General features: G+C 37.8%; 1 protein-coding gene across 1 annotated transcript in view; it reads left to right on the top strand.

Annotated features, from left to right (window-relative positions):
• Positions 1-1,217: 1,217 nt before the first annotated feature.
• Positions 1,218-16,255, top strand: part of LOC143284408 (WW domain-containing adapter protein with coiled-coil-like) — a 32,058-nt gene continuing 17,020 nt past the window's right edge. Inside the window, exons 1-10 of the mRNA XM_076591089.1 lie at positions 1,218-1,370; positions 1,522-1,555; positions 4,374-4,545; positions 5,655-5,863; positions 6,567-6,703; positions 7,316-7,389; positions 7,887-8,269; positions 8,359-8,425; positions 15,012-15,032; positions 15,562-15,627. Coding sequence (XP_076447204.1) covers positions 1,330-1,370; positions 1,522-1,555; positions 4,374-4,545; positions 5,655-5,863; positions 6,567-6,703; positions 7,316-7,389; positions 7,887-8,269; positions 8,359-8,425; positions 15,012-15,032; positions 15,562-15,627 — 1,204 coding nt within the window. The 5' untranslated portion in view covers positions 1,218-1,329. The remainder of the gene's footprint in view (positions 1,371-1,521; positions 1,556-4,373; positions 4,546-5,654; positions 5,864-6,566; positions 6,704-7,315; positions 7,390-7,886; positions 8,270-8,358; positions 8,426-15,011; positions 15,033-15,561; positions 15,628-16,255) is intronic.

Genomic DNA, 16,255 nt, shown 5'->3' with positions numbered 1-16,255 from the left:
CCACTTTGTTCCCTTCACGTGTACGCGCAAACAGAACATCAAAATTTCATTTATTTAGGCACGTTAAAGATTCTGCATTTAATGCATTTCAGAGCTTGATGGGTTATGGAAACATAAATCATATCTAGTATGCAGCTGCCACGACATTTTGCAATGTTTGAAATGTAACGATAACATCCCCATCATGGTCCATTCATTTATTGTCAATCATTAATGAAGATCGAAAGAGCGGCTAGCTGTACCAACAATACATTTCCGGATTGTCAGAACTGAAATGGCCGTATTAAAATTTTGCGATCCTGTTGACGACGCCAAAGAAACAGCAATTAAGGAAGAGTTTGATCTGCCGTCTCTGGAACACACTGATGACAGAACAATTGTTCAGAACAATGGGAAATGTGTAGCCTTAAAATGACCGTAAAAAGTATAATGCAATCAACAAAAAGTCAGTTGTAAATAATCAATGCATGCAGGGGAGGAGGACATAGATCTATTATATGCGCCCCATACGTATAAGTGAAGTAAAATACACTCTACAAATTCAAAGCTAGGTGTGGACAAAAAATGTCCAACCCAAATACTGAGCACAGCGCCAGTCACGTAATCGAGCGAACCATGCCACCCTTTCAATTTGCCATTGTTTCTTTGTCTCAGCTATCATTTTCGACATATATTACAATTATTTCTTTTCGCAGCTTCCATAATCGCCATACATCATGTGATGAATATCTACATTATAGCTATCATCAAGTTGCATATGCATGCATTTGTCATTACTATTTGATATATACTTGTTTTGTAAGGTTTGGGGGGCTGGGGAAGGGGTGATCAAGATAAAACGTGTGCATTCCATTATATACGTCAGTCTGTATGTCCTCCCATTCCTACCTATTATATACATACAACTGATATTTTCGTATGTCTTTCCGGTTTACATTTATTCATTGTAAGGACATTATTACGTCATCCGGATCTGTGCACAACTTAATAGACAGACATTTGCACACACACACACACACACACACACACACACACACACACACACACACACACACACACACACACACACACACACACACACACACTGACCAATTAATGTTATTCAAATGGCCATCGGAGGGAAAAGTAGGATATCCGGTCAAATTCACGACATACTTTGACGTTGCAAACAAGCGTAGCCAATCTCTGGCTGAGTGCATTCAGAGTTGCCCGGATGAAACATGGCGTCAAATACGTCGAACCCAGAGTTGATGAATTCAGTGACACTGGTTTAGGTCTGATGTATAGAGCTTTCTGTGCATTCCGTGTTGCAAAGTTTTTGTAACATTAATGGTGATGCATGCACGGAAACAACCAAGAGTGAACGATGGGTAAAGATGCAGACATAACTATCTCAATAATGATGACAACGTCATACCATTGCTTGTAATGAAAGTGAAACGAAGAGTACATATGATCATGATGTTTTTATCATTATAAGTGGCAAAGAACGATAAAGTGTCACTTTTTGTGTGATTTCAGGTACACTGACAGAAAAGACCCCCATCTGCATCAGGTACTCTTCGTGTATTATATGGGGAATTCTGGTATTTTATGTATTAGAAAGGTGGTAAGAGGGTAATTCAGCTACTGTTATTCTGCTTAACAGTAGACATCAGTTTGTAGTGTGAATCGTGCAAACGCAGTGTCATTTTATTAACAACAAAGAGCACATTATTTTAGAACAATCCCTCCATACTTGAGTTGAAAAAGACATAGTTGCAGGTAACTCAATTCACTCAATGTTTTACACAAGTCATATCATGCCACCACATACACACACACACTCACATTCACACACACTTTTTGGTTGTTGTTTTTTGGTGGGTGGGTGGGGGATTACATACTGTGTTCTTTTGGTCCTATCAAGATGACTGGTAGTAATCCAGGGAATATTTAACTCTGCCTTGACTAGATTTTTTCTCTCTCTTTGAAAGAGGCATACACACAGAATGCTTTTAGTTTTATGTGTTTTGAGTTTTCATTTGACTATACCTGCATGTCTGTACACAGCTGTGCCTGTATGTATCTTGTGTCTGTATGTTTTCATTCAGTGATGTCAGGACACATCTGAGGCTCAAAGTTCCCAACCCCACACCCACACACACCAGGCCCCCACTTTTGCATGCATGTGCCTGTGGTGATTTTACTTGCAGTTGAACTTGAAGTCTGTTGGTGTTCTTTGTTACTTGAGAAGGAACTGGCTTGACAGATTGTTAATTATATTGTATCACTATTGCCTAGGTCTAATCTGTCATGATGTGATGTTGGCCAATATCTGTTCAGTTCTGATGTCAGACAAGCACTTGCACCTGCAGACAAGCTGATGATATGATCTTTTGACATAGTGAGGTTTTAATAAAATAACATGTAATTCTATGAATAATTGCCTTGGACTGATTGGAGGTAGTGTATTCAAGAGCAGTTCTGCAGTGATGTCCATTTGTTTGCCATTCTGATTCTGTTCAGTGCAGGTGCTTTAGAATTAAAATCTGATCTTCCTTTTCTTTCCTCCTCTTTTTTTTTTTTTTTTTTTTTTTTTTTTTAAACTGAAAAACTTCAATATGGAACAGTCGTTTCAAACTCTCTCCATATTTAAATTAGTTGAATGTTTTGATGCTGCTCTCCTTCTGCCATTTTACTTTGTTGATACTCAACTGCTCAGTAATGTATGTGTAGTTACTGAGTCAGACATTGAATTCTGAACAATAAACATCATTACTGAACTGCACTTAATTCATGTATCACTATCATATCAGATGATGAGAGTCTTCATTTTAAAGAAAAGAAACTGATAGTCATGCAGCTTTCCATGTCCAGTCTACGTTTTTCATTCCCATTAGATTGGTTCATTTGTTTTACTTTCAAAGACTTGGTGATTGGTACAAAATATTGTCAATGAGATTCTTAGCTTTGCTCCTTTGGTGAATTGTTTGAGTTTAAACCAAATTCACTTTTAGTTAATAACAATTTGTGTGTGTGTGTGTGTGTGAAGGTGCTTGATTTCAGTTTGATAGTTGTTTTTGTTTCCTTTGTAGTCAGTCTGAGAAGTTGGGGAAAGTCTTTGCCATGTGTGCTTGTTTTGAGTTTGATTGTTCCTTGTGTGCTGATCTTAGTGTTTTGCTTTTCCATGTTTCATTGTACATATTAGTCATCAGGATGCTTTATGCATGTGTGTTGGTGTGTCAGTGTGTGCCTGTGTGTGTCAGTGTTTGCTTGTGTGTGTCTTGTAGTTAGATTTTACAAGTTAAATGTAAATAGAAGCACTTTGTTAGTTTGTAATTTTGTTAGTTTGTTATAGAACAAATACTTATACTAATAGTGTTTAAGCATAAACATGTGAATTAGGTGGTTGTGAAAAGGAAGATATAGATTTTAAATTGAGGATGAAAGTAAAGAATTATGTGTAATGAATTATGGAAGGGCAATAATGCCATTAATGGTGATACTAATAGTAATAGCAGTACAGTCACCAGAAAGACGATAGTGTTTTTCAAAGAGCATGAAGACAGGGTAGGTTGTCTTTCTGCCTTTGGAAAAGCATCGTCAGAACAAAAACAGATCAGTTCAGATTAAAATGGAATTTGCTTTCTTTTCATTATTGATTCTTTATTTGATGAGAAGAACTAAAAACGTAGAATTTAAAAGAATATCTGCAATAAAAGATAATTGAAAAATGGAGACTGCTGAAAATTAGAAAAGTTTTCATACCAGGCCTAGTATATTGTCTTGCAGATTTTGTGCAGTGTGTTAGATGGCTAATGATGCACACATGCATTAATTGTCTCACACATGAACTGATTTGGGTTGTACTTCACAGCATTCTTTTGCTAAGAGAAGTGAAACTGAAACCATTTGAATCCTCAAGGCATGAATGGATTCTGACAGCAAAGTCTAGAAAATGGAATGTAGCGATGGCGAACAAATTCAGGAATGGAACAGTTAGAACAGTCAGACATTTCAGCTAGTGTATTTGAAAGACAACCAGTGATTTAAAAATTCAAAGCTGAAATCAAATTGGATCGGTTATCCTTGAACGGTGTTTGGTAATGAATAAACATTTAAACCTGAAATCAAATTGGATCAGCTATCCTGGAACTTAATTTTGTCATGAATAAACATTCACTTTATTGAAACTGTCTACAGTGCAAATCCATACAATATTACTGTAGTCAAGAGATGTCCACATCTTCAATTAACAAGATGACCATTACAGTCATATCAGAGACAAGACAGACTATTCATAATAGTAGCATTGTACACCAGCAGTACAAAATGAAATGTGAATGCTACTTGCACTCTGCCTAAACAGGGAATTTATTGACTGTGTGCAGTGGTTGGACCGTCACCAGACGATGCAGCAGCAGAGAGGCAATGGAGGAAAGCATGGATTGCCAGCTGAAGGTGGTCACAGCAAACACTCTCGCGCCGACAGCCCTGGCAGTCAGCCGAGTCCCAGATATCACAACAAAGTGGCTTATCTGGAAAGACATAAAGATAAAAGAGGTCAGTGACTTGGTATGATTAGCAGTTTCCAGTCAAGGAAAAGGGATTGAGAATAAACTGCTTTTTTGAAATAGAATTTAAGGTCAGGAATGATGCATCCATCAAAGATCCACTCTGTTTTCGCATACCCAGATGCAAACACTCGACTGTTGGCCGCCGTTCTTTCTCTGTCTCTGGACCTTGCGATTGGAATGAACTTCCTCTTTCGCTTCGTCGAGTCTCCACTCTCAGCTCTTTCAAGTTTGGCCTTAAAACCTACCTCTTCCCAAAATAGCCTCCCTTGCCTGCCCTTCCTTGTCTTTAGTTTCTACAGTTTTAGAGTTATGCATGCGTGTGAACGACTGGTGCGAAAGCGCTTTGATTTGTCTCTGCACAAGATTCAGCGCTATATAAATACCATTATTATTATCAGATTCATATTTTATGCCCCTTGGAAAAAAAAATGGTTTACCTTTTTGTGTCATTTGTCCATTTGCTGGTCCTTAACACCTTGTCATTGCTCCTCCTAGTCTTTTTGTGCATTTTGTTTGTTGTTTTTTGTTATATATATTCCTAAAACTAAACTTGGGATTTCATTCAAAAGTAGGCATACTTTAGGACTGATTCCTAAAGTTTGATTTAAATTGAAGAACATATCTTCTAATTGTTTGAATTTTATCATTGAAAATTTACCCTCAGTCTTTGTCCCAGTTCTGATGAATCCTATGTCATTTCCATAGATGTGGATACAATCTCACCATAGGGATGGAAGTGGTGGGCACATAAAAAAAAAAAAAAGATAACATGAGAGCAAAAGTTTGAGACCATTTTTCTAAAAAGATTATTTCTGGATGGTTAAGTTTAAGGATGCTTTGCTGTGGAAATCCATTTTGGTTTGCAGGTTATATCTCTTAGAGTTAACCTTATCTAGCTCTGGACAGGGGCAAGCCTGAGCCCAAAAAATCCCAGTGATAAGTCTCTGGTAGAGTTTGAACCATCGCCTTCCCAGCTGTTAGTTTTAGACATTACCTTCTTCATAACACAACTCTCATTTATATGTCAAGCATCCATGATAATTAACTGCAGAGAATATGTGAATTCCATGACAACTGGTTCATACTGTCGAACAGGGTCGCTCCACTTGGCAGAAGAAAAAGTTAGCCAGTATCTGGCGACAGGCAGTATTGGGGAAAAAGCCCCCCACACCTATGGGGACTACGAAGAGCCTGATACTCATTCAGACGGAAGCCGTGATGGAAGGCATGGCCAGGAAAGGGATTTGTCCAGTTCCAGCAGCCGGAAGGGGGAGAGTAAAGAGGAGAGGGATCATCGTGCCGAGGTAGGGACCTGTCAGTCTTGGTAGAAATTACGTGCATGCACGCATGTGGGTGCACACACACACACACACACACACACACACACACACACACACACACACATTTACACACACACATACACATATGCATACACAAACACACACACACTCAAAGTCAGACACACACTCTATATGCACATGCTCACATAGTTGCACCAAATTTTTCATATCACACGCTGATCATATCATTTTCACTCACACTCATGCATGCGATATAATACGCTATATATAAATCTCATGTATGCACATTATGTATGAAATGATTGCAGATGAATTGTTTGGGATTACCTTTTTTAAGAGTGTTTGTTTAAATGTGTCAGACAGGAGATTCTTCTTTCTTTTGTAAGAAATCCACATATTTTGTAATATCTAGATATGTTTTGGGGATCTTACCTTGACAGAGTTCTGGGATAGGTCATTGTCTAATTCTTACTCTTCTTTCTTGCCTACTCACCATATGTTCAAGCTTGTCTGGAGCAGGTGCATATTTTTTTCAGCAGATGTTTTGAATTATATATGTTGTTCAGGGTGTAAACATTATGTCATAGTGTTCCACTTCAGATTTTTCTACATTGCTTACTTATTATGATGGCCCTTGGTGGGCTATGAATGACATGAAGTAAACTGAAGTGACTAACCTGTTATATTGAAGCACACTGACGGGCAGGTTCAGAAGACAGCAGTGCGGGTGTGTGGGGACTGGTCGGAGCACATCAGCAGTTCTGGCAAACGCTACTACTACAACTGTCAGACAGAGGTGTCCCAGTGGGAGAGGCCCAAAGAATGGACTTACACTAGTTACAGGTAAATGGGTTATCTGTGAAGCTATACAGCTGACATGGTGGGTGTAGTTTATATGATTGATTCTGTGTTTAGGCTCAATCATAGAGTCTATGTGTGTGTTTTTGATGCAGTTGAGTTCAAAACTAAAGTTTCTGAAGCTATGTTATGAGCCTTTTTTTCCCGTTCTTTTTTTTTTTTTTTTTTTTGTGTGTGTGTGTGAAAAAAAATGTTAAGCTCTGAGCAAAAATTATTTATTGATAAGAAAATTTTAAACATTGAAATGAATATTTCATGCGTAAACGATTAATGTTTTTGTATTTGTTGAAATGATAAAAAAAGACTTTTATTTAAAATGACTTAAACAAAACACTATTAAAACATAGGTTTCTTAAACACAGTATAAACCTAAACCATGAACATCACAATCCTGGGGAAATTTCAGGTGCATGATTTTATGAACATTTTATTCATTGTATAATGAATTAGTTCTGCTGAATAAGTAAATTGGTGTATAATGGTTCTGATGGTTTTGCTGTGTGGGTTTCAGTAAATCTGCAGTAACAAGCTCATTAGTTATTGTTCAGTACTGATGTTTTTTTAGCAGTTATTGAAGACAAAACTTTTGTGTTTCAGTACAAAGCGACCGGAAAAATCAAGAGACAACAGAGGAAATGGCAAATCATGTTCCTCAACTTCTTTCATGCATGGTAAGTGTCCTAACGGAGAAAAAAAAATCACAAAACAAAAACAAGCAAATATAAACATGTAGATTTGCTAAACATAATTGATTCATCGCCTTGCTTTATAGAGGAAATTGCTCAGTTTCAAAAGTTTGAGAAAACTGTTTTGCAATGTGGTGAGAAGTTGTTTCAGCATTATCTCCAATATGAGCATTCTCTCTGGGTTTTCCAAGTACTTTAGATGTTTCAGGTATCATTCTCGAAATATATGCGTCAATAGAACATTTCTTGAGTATAGATGTATAAATATACACGTAACTTTTCATGTTGGATATTTGCTAGCCAGATGGTTCATTTCTGACTCTTTCAGCAATTTTGTAGTTGCTGTTTCTTTATTACTCCCTTTAGTACATTTGGGCTCTCTTTCGTTCTGATTGTCAAATCTTTTTTTTGGTTTTTTCTGTTTCTTGTGGTATGCAGTGGGACTTAATGTGATAGTTAAAATATTGTCTGTTGGTTTTCAGCAGGAGGGGAAAGAGCAAAACATTCCAGCACCAGCGACCCCCCTGACGGGAGAAATCCATCACACCTTGTGGACTCTCTTCTTATTCTGGCACATCTCAGAGACCTTCAGAACGATTCTCAGTGGACTCACCCAGTTCCTCCACACGAGGATCCAGTACCCCTCAGGAGAGCGGTGTGTCGAGACGGGTCAACGTTTCTGCAGACACTTATTCACACAACCACAAAGGACCTGTGGCACAGGCGAGTCATTCCGGACACAGCTCCAACGCGGACCTCAAGCGGAACAGTGTCCATGCTGACAGTTGTAGTGGGGACGAACCGGCCAGGCAGCGTCAGAGACAGGACAGTGACAGTGGTCCGCGGTCATCCCAGCGACGTGAAGGTGACTAATTAGGTGGCACTCACTACCATTTGCTGTCCGCTTTCCTAATGTTTCAGGTGTACTTTTGACCAGACATGGTCCTTTGTCAGGGTCGCTTTAACTCCACAGTGTTGTACCCAGGATTCTATCAGATGGGGCAGCGCATGGAGGAGGCTGGTAAAAATAACTTGATTTACAAGTCTTTGTCTGTCTTTCTGTCTGTCTGTTTTGTTTGTGCAAGTGTTTGTGTGTGTGTATGTGTACAGTATGTTTTTATATTTAGATTTTTAACTTAAAGGAAATGTGTCTCAGAACACTTGGGAATAATGTAGAAGAGATGGAATGGGAGTAGTTTAACTTAAGACAAATTCAAACATGTTTTGTTTTTATTTTTGGCATATTGTAAGTATCATCTTAATTGACAAGAGATTGTTAGCTACCAAGTTCTAAACTCAGGCTTAGATTTTTCACCCTATTCTTATCAATCCTGGTGCAGTGATAGGTGATGACCTGAACTTAAACTCTTTCAAAAGCAAAGGTAGAGGTCAAGGACACAACAGTGTGGTTAAAAATAGCCTGTTGAAGACATCTGATCTGCCTTGCAGTTTGCTTTTTTTTCTATTTCTTTTTTTCTATTGATAATGAGCAGTTGATAACGTGAGAATTACTGAAAATAGAGAACAGCTTGCTATGCTCTCTGCAGTGTTTTTGGTGGGAGGTAACTTTCTCCTACCCGTGCTGATCTTGCCATTATTGCCTTAGGTATAATGCAGTATTCAGAGCCAAGAGAAATGCTGTTGTTGTAGAATTAGGCAGACAAGGCAGCTGAGCTTTGTTGTAGCTGTGTTTGATGAGCATCACAGATGCCCTCTGTAATGGAATGCGGTTGTTCAATACACCTTTCTGGAGAAGGGCCCCAGTCCAAGACTGTTTTTGTGGTATTGATAGAGGTATGTATGTCATTTCACAAAGCATGGTTGAGACTTCAGTGATTGCATTTGGCATTCTGCTGGCTTTGTTATGTTACGGTGTTCACATGGTCACCTTGTTGACACATGCATGGTGTTGCCCAGGTACTTTGCTCATCGCATAGTGGCTGAGGTATATACTAATATAGCATTAGGTGTCAAATATAAGCAAGCAGAGAAGAGTACGTTCATCAGCTGATTTACATTCCCACAAGAAACAAGGCACTCAAAGTCTGATATTTAAACAGTCTGACTTGATTCACTTGACTTCGACAAGGACAATTGTCTTGTGTCTTCATTCAGAAAATCCTAATATCCATCTAATGACCTTGCTTCTTGTGTGATAATCCTTGTTTGATGATTGTGGAGTTTGTGGAGCAGAAAGCCATAGGTCACCTAACTGAATGGTTTAACAAAGTCAACACTTGAGGCATTTGTCTGCCATCCCACTTCCATACTTTCCATGAGTTCTTCCACAAGCTCAGAAACCAATTCAGTCAGGGGTTGAGTCTGCCATTTTTGTGACTGGGCAAGTATTTCACTCGTTCGCACCTTTCAGTGACCTGTTGCTGGACAATAAAGACTGTTAATCTTGGGTTTAGAAAGATACAAGGGACTTGAAAATGGAGGAAAATGCAGTTCTGGTTGTTTTTTTCAAACCAGTAAAAGTATTATTTCTCTAAACGAAAAATCTGGACTTCACATAGTTGACTCAGGTTTTGATTTGTTTTGTCTGCCGTTTTGTTTCAGGTTTTTTGTAATACGAAGGGGATGTTTTGTGTTTACGTGTGTATTTTAAGTGTCTTCCTGTTTCCTTGTCCTTTTTGTTGATGATCTGTCTGTCAGTCTTTCTCTCTGCCATTCTCATTATCTGTTGGTATCACTTTGTCTTGTCTTTCTCTGTCAGTCTGTATACTAAGTATGTCTTTGGAGTCTCTATCTCTCTGGTCACTTTGTCTTTTTTCATCTCTCAGCCTGTCCATATGTATGTATTATCTCTTTTAGAAGCCTCTCTCTTTAGTCTCAGTCTCGGTCTTCTCTTTCTCTCTCTTCCTTTGTCAGTCACTATTTCTCTCCCTCTCTTTCACATCTCTTCCTCTCTCTCTAAAAATCTGTTTCTCTCTCTCTCTCTCTCTCTCTCTCTCTCTCTCTCTCTCTCTCTCTCTTAATCCTTTTATTTTTCTCAAAAGCAACCATATGCATCTCTGCATGTTGGTCATTTTCTTCTTCCAGTCTCTTTAACTTCTAGTTCTAATGTTTCTATTCTTTTTTCCCAATGTCTGTCTGAAAAAACACGAGGTGGTGCAGCTGTCTAGTATTAGTATCAGTGTTTTTTGTGTTTATCTTTGACAGTTGTGAAAGAAGCAAAGGAGAGAATACATTTTTCTTATAGTTATACTATGTTGAAGTTAATATTCATTGTCAGTTCTTGTGCACAAGATAGATTTTGAATTTATGTTAGAAGATATTCCATGTGGGTAAGCTGCTCACAGGACAATCACAAAATGCCAGAAAAATGTCATTCCAGAACTATTGATAATTAGATTTCAGACAAAATTACTGTGACCACATAATACAAAGAGGTTTGAGGCAAAATACAGACAGCATTTTGGCTAATGTAATTTACATCAGTTTTGGAATTGTTCTGTTCAGAAAAAAAAAGCAACAAAAGATTGCCATTGAGTGGGGAAAAACCAACATGAAATCCAAACTAACTACTGACACTGCATAGTTCTTATATTTATAAGACAAAATGAAGAGATCAAGCACGGAGTGAGTTAAGACCTTAAGATGTTAACAAGACCTTAGGATACTGCAGTAAGTTTATATAGGATACCAGCAGGGTCCTGAAAGTCTATACAGTTGCATTGTCCAAGTTAGGATCTAATATTCAAGGATTGTAAAGGGGTGATAACCAAGTGTATATGATTTTCTGTTAACATTTAGTTAATAGAAAATCTTAATTGATTTTTGATTAAGTATTGATTAATCAAGTAGCACATAATTTCAAAAATGGATGATGAAAAAGGAATCCTAAAGTAGTTGAACTTAAGGCAAGGTTAACAGGTTCTAATCTCTGTGAAGTAGTAAGTGAGTAACCAGGACAGAGGGTACACGTCTGTTGAAAACGTTTGATTAAAGTGTATACTGTATATATGTAATGTTCTATATTGTTTGTCAAAACTCAAGACTGTGTCCACTGAAGTTTGAACTGCCATTGTTTCTGTCATTCTCTGGTATTGCCAGAACTGGAAGTTGTTACTTTTTATTTATCTGATTTTGATTTCTTTTCTTCTCAAAGACAAGTCAGATCTCTAGATTTCATTTGACATTTTGTATTGTAGTGTTATTTGTATTACTTAGCAGATTTCTCTTTTTGAAATTAGGGCTGCTCTGCCAGCTCCACCCATTTATTGGGGGGAAAATCTGTCTGCAAGTATACCTGTTCATTTAACTTTGGAATTGGATTTTTCTGCATAATTCATTGCCATGGATTCTTTTACGTGCACTAAGTAATAAGTGCATGCTGCACACGGGATCTCATTTTATCATCTTATCTGAAAGATTGACCATTCATCAGCCATTGCCTGTTTTGTCCTCAAGTGTTGTCTTGAAAAACTCCAGATGTCTGTTGTCACTTTGACCTGCCATTGTGATCAAGTCCGTTTTGCATTCTGATGTTATCTTAATTTGATGTCTGCACATCCACTGTCACTTTGGCCTGCTATTGTCTCCTTTTCTTCTTTCATGCCATCAGTTTTAGATATCTATTGTCTCTTTGATTTGCCAGTTGATTGACAGAAGTCTTTGGATTGTTGTTTTTGTTTTATCATACCAGCTCAGATCTATTTCTGATGCTCTGATATGCAGGGCTGATCAGGTAGCTTAAATTTGATTGCCCCCCCCCCACCAGCTGCCCCCCACCCCCACCTCCTGCTCCACCTTTTGATTTTTTTTTTTTTTTTTTTTTTGACTGGTGGTCCTCTGTCTAGCAAAACATCAAATCCCTTATTTGTGAGCAGTTAATAACAGTTACATGGTGATGAAACTAAAAGAATATCATATTGCTCCCATATTTGTTCAGTTTTTTGTTGTTGTTTTATGAAAGAAGAAGAAAAATACCCCCAGCATACCTAGTCATCACCAACATCAATTCCATCATTGTGGAAAAAATACACATCATGGCTGGCATTTCAGTGCCTTAGCTAATGTGAACTTAAAGTAAGGTTTCATTTCATGTTTTTAATTTTTTTTTTTTTTTTTTTTTTAATTCAGTTACACTTTTCATCACCAAGACATTTCTTTTACCTTTGATCTGTTTCTTTGTCTAAGCTTGTGTTCCTAAGCCTATTTTCCTAAACATGTGGAAAGCTAGACAGTTTAGCATGGTGTGCAGTCCATTCAGCTGTTTCAAGTGATCACAAAAAATCATGGATGTCCAGTCTGGAATGCAGTTCAGTAATTTTGTACAAAGTAGTCTGAAAACCTATTTCCCCAAGCTACAGTCCCAGAGCTATCAGTCCACAAGAAGCTATCTGTTACGGGTAGCCATGAGTCTGCACACCTGAAGAAACTGCACTGCTGCTTAGTCACTATGCCTCTGCACTACTGTTGATTAACTAAGATGATGGTGTTCAGTTTGGCCTGTTCTGATTCAGTATATGTTGCACAATGTAGGACACCTCTGAGTCCCGTAGTAGGTCTTCATCAAATCTGATAAGTTATTGGCCATATTGAAAACATAAACCCTTTCAAAATTCAAGATGAGAGGTCAGCGTCACAGTATAGTACATTACAAGGTACTTAAAAGTATGACAGAGCATGGATAGTACATCAAATCTTCATCAGTCAAACCAGTATATTGACTGGTCATGGGATAGCCAAAACTCAAGTCATGGGCAGGGTCAAAGGTCAGTATCATGGCATCCGCAACAGAAAATCTTAGAAGCACCATTGAGCTTGGGTCCTGTATCCAGAGTTCATCAAACTTGATATAGTGATTGGCCATGGTGAGATCATGAATTGGATTGCGTATTAGACTGGTCTAGGCAGCACATCGCAGCGGGAAAGTATCATCAGCCCAATAGAGCTTGAACAGGTCTTGCATCTGATCTTTTTTTGTTTTTGACTTGGTAGTACTGTGATTGACTATTGCCAGATCATGTATCCTTTTGAAAGTCAGAGGTCTGATCATATTCAGATGATGCATCTGCCTTTTTTCTTTCTTTTTTTTTTTTCTTTTTTTTTTGATATCACTATCTGTGGTCCCAGTCTTTCCATTTGCGTCACAGGGAATACACTGCTTTGGGTAGGAGTCAGCCATGGGCAAAGTCACCAGAGTGATATATATGCCTGTGATGGTATTCAGTCAAGTCAGCCTCATGTCTTCCTAGTCACCAGCTTGCAACAATGACCTTTTGGTTTGGTGTTGTCTGTTTATAAAGCCCCAAAGGTGAAAGTGCAATTTTTTTTAATTAAAAAAAACACTTTTTTTTTTTGTAAGGATCCTAGGGGGTGGGTAACAAAGTGGAAGCTAAGACTGGATGCCTTTGCTCAACATCTGGATGAGAAAGAATAAAGATTTGCAAAGATAAATGAGTATAAGCCTCTTTGTGATAAATAGGGGTTAAAAAAAAAAAAAAAAAAAAAAAAGTAACAGCCACAAATTTAGTTAATGTCGGGGTGAAATTCACCTTACACAAATCATTAAAAGTGGCCATAAACTTTGTATTTGTCAGGAAAGTTCTGTTTGTACTTGGAAACATGACACACATGCTGTACCAAAACTATAACCTAAACTTGTCACAGACAAGTTCATAATCCCATGCCAGGTGGCCTGCATGAAATGTCCATTTCTGGAAAATAAAATAACATGAATTTCATATATAGAATTCTAAATGTAAAAAAAATAAATAAAATTTTTAAAAATTTTAAACCAGTTTGACAGTCTTCAAATTTTCACATCTCATTAAAGGTTTCATATAATGTTACGATGACTATGGTTCGTTTAAATGACTTAACGAAACCCTGATGTATACTGACATTGATGCAGTGATCAGAGTTCTTAAAATCTATTATGCCAGATGATATAGACTTTCAGTCATAGATACCAGATAGTATTTCTGCCTTTTGAAATATATAGTGTCAACATTTATTTCTCCTATTTTTATTTTTCAGGAGGGTAGGGGGTGGAGGGAATGTTGGTCTCAACAGTTTTGTTTTCTTAGGTCATTCCTTTTGTTGTCTCTGTCCTTGCACCTTTCTTCAGTCCTTGAGATGTTTGCCATACTGCTGAACTTGCATTACATCAATCAGTCAGATCTGAAGTGTTACTTGCCAGTCTGGCCCTTTCACTGGGAACCTTTCTTTCTTTCTCCCGAATTTAGTGTAGATGTTGTGGTTTTTGGGTGTGTTTTTTTTTAACCCACTGTGTATTTAGACTAGAGGAATTAAAAGAAGTAATAGAAGTAAATGAGAATAACTGCATTCTCCTGCCAAGCCTGGTTCATATGTTGCAATGGTGTAGTTTAACATTTCAGTAGACTCCAGGATTGAATAATGCCTGTTTTATATCTGATGTGTAATTTGGGGAGGGTGGATTTGTTGGTATATTCTATTGTGAAGACTTTGGACTAATGGCTATTAAGCATAGGAAAAGAGCAAATACTTTTTTAAACTCGAATCAGGGACATTCCATTGTGAGATTTTTCATCCAGTGCTATTTGTTCACATGGGAAACTAGAGCCATACTTTAAGTGTCACCCAGTTCATGACCATGTCTTTGTATTGTTCAGATTTCCTGACCAACCCTGCAGGTGTCCTTGTTTTGGGGTTTTTTGGGTTGTTTTTTTTTGTTGTTGTTGTTGTTTATTTTTCAAAGCCTCATTGATTTGATAGACTACGTCCCTCTTTATGTGGTCTCACAGCTCCTTCCATATCCATAGCAACAGAAAGATTATTCTGGTCCTCCATGATCTTTATAACGTGAAGGGAAAATGGTCTTACGTTCTGTAACCCTTCATACTGCTCCCATGGCTCTCATGGTGGTCTCTGGTTCTCACTACAGGTTAGTTTGTGTGTCACATTCTGTAGTGTTGCAGATTCATGAGCACTGTTATTGGTGGTCTCCACCAGATGGGAAACTCACTCTGGCTCTGCCATTTAGCAAGTATTGTTGTCATTGTAGATGATGTTGAGAATTTGAATCAGGCATCTCAGAACACATTATTATAAATTTTATGCATTTTATCTTTGTATTTCTCCCTTTTTTTTTTTTTTTTTAATGTATTTGGTCTTTGTCCTTCAGCTAATTAATCATTCATTGTCTCTTCTTCTTTCTTGCAGCCATTCAGACATTACAAGAACTGCAGAAGGCTCTCAGTATGCACATAAAGAAACAGCAGAGTAAAGGTAAATATTTGATTTTGTTTGTGTCTTAAAAAAAAAAAAAAAAAAAAAAAAAAAAAAGGGTGCATGCGTGTTGAAAGGTGAAAACGCTGAAATATTTTTTATGTTCATTCAGTGCATATAAATTCATAGAACTAGTAGGATAATAATTGATCAGCTAATCCACTGACATATGAATAGAAAAACAAGCAAACCATAAAGTTTGTTGATTGATATGGATACTTATGTAGCGCCTATTCTTGGTTTGAGATATGCTCACAAACACAGAATCATTGGCACTAGATAGCTAATAACAAACACTTTATATGTATACAAATAGATAAATGGAAGTGGCAGTGGAAGTTTTGCAACACCAACAGAACACACACACACACACACACACACACACACACACACACACACACACTCCAGTTAGATCAGCTCCAGAGCATGGTTTGCCAAGTAACTCTATCCTGCTCAAAGACTAAAAACAAAACTTTGATGTATACCAGCCACCATGCCGAAGTGGTTAGTGTTGCTGACTTATGGCTTGGAGGACGCAGGTTTGATTTCCAGCGGAGGTGGGGTTTTCAGCCCACAGCCGACTCATACCCAGAGTTTAGTGTGCTTTCGGCTTAAATGGGAAGACTGT

Source organism: Babylonia areolata, chromosome 1 (genome assembly GCF_041734735.1).
Source record: "Babylonia areolata isolate BAREFJ2019XMU chromosome 1, ASM4173473v1, whole genome shotgun sequence".
Classification (NCBI taxonomy): Eukaryota; Metazoa; Mollusca; class Gastropoda; order Neogastropoda; family Buccinidae; genus Babylonia; species Babylonia areolata.
The sequence above is the reverse complement of the archived record's forward strand: the minus strand, read 5'-3'. Positions and strand labels throughout refer to the sequence as shown.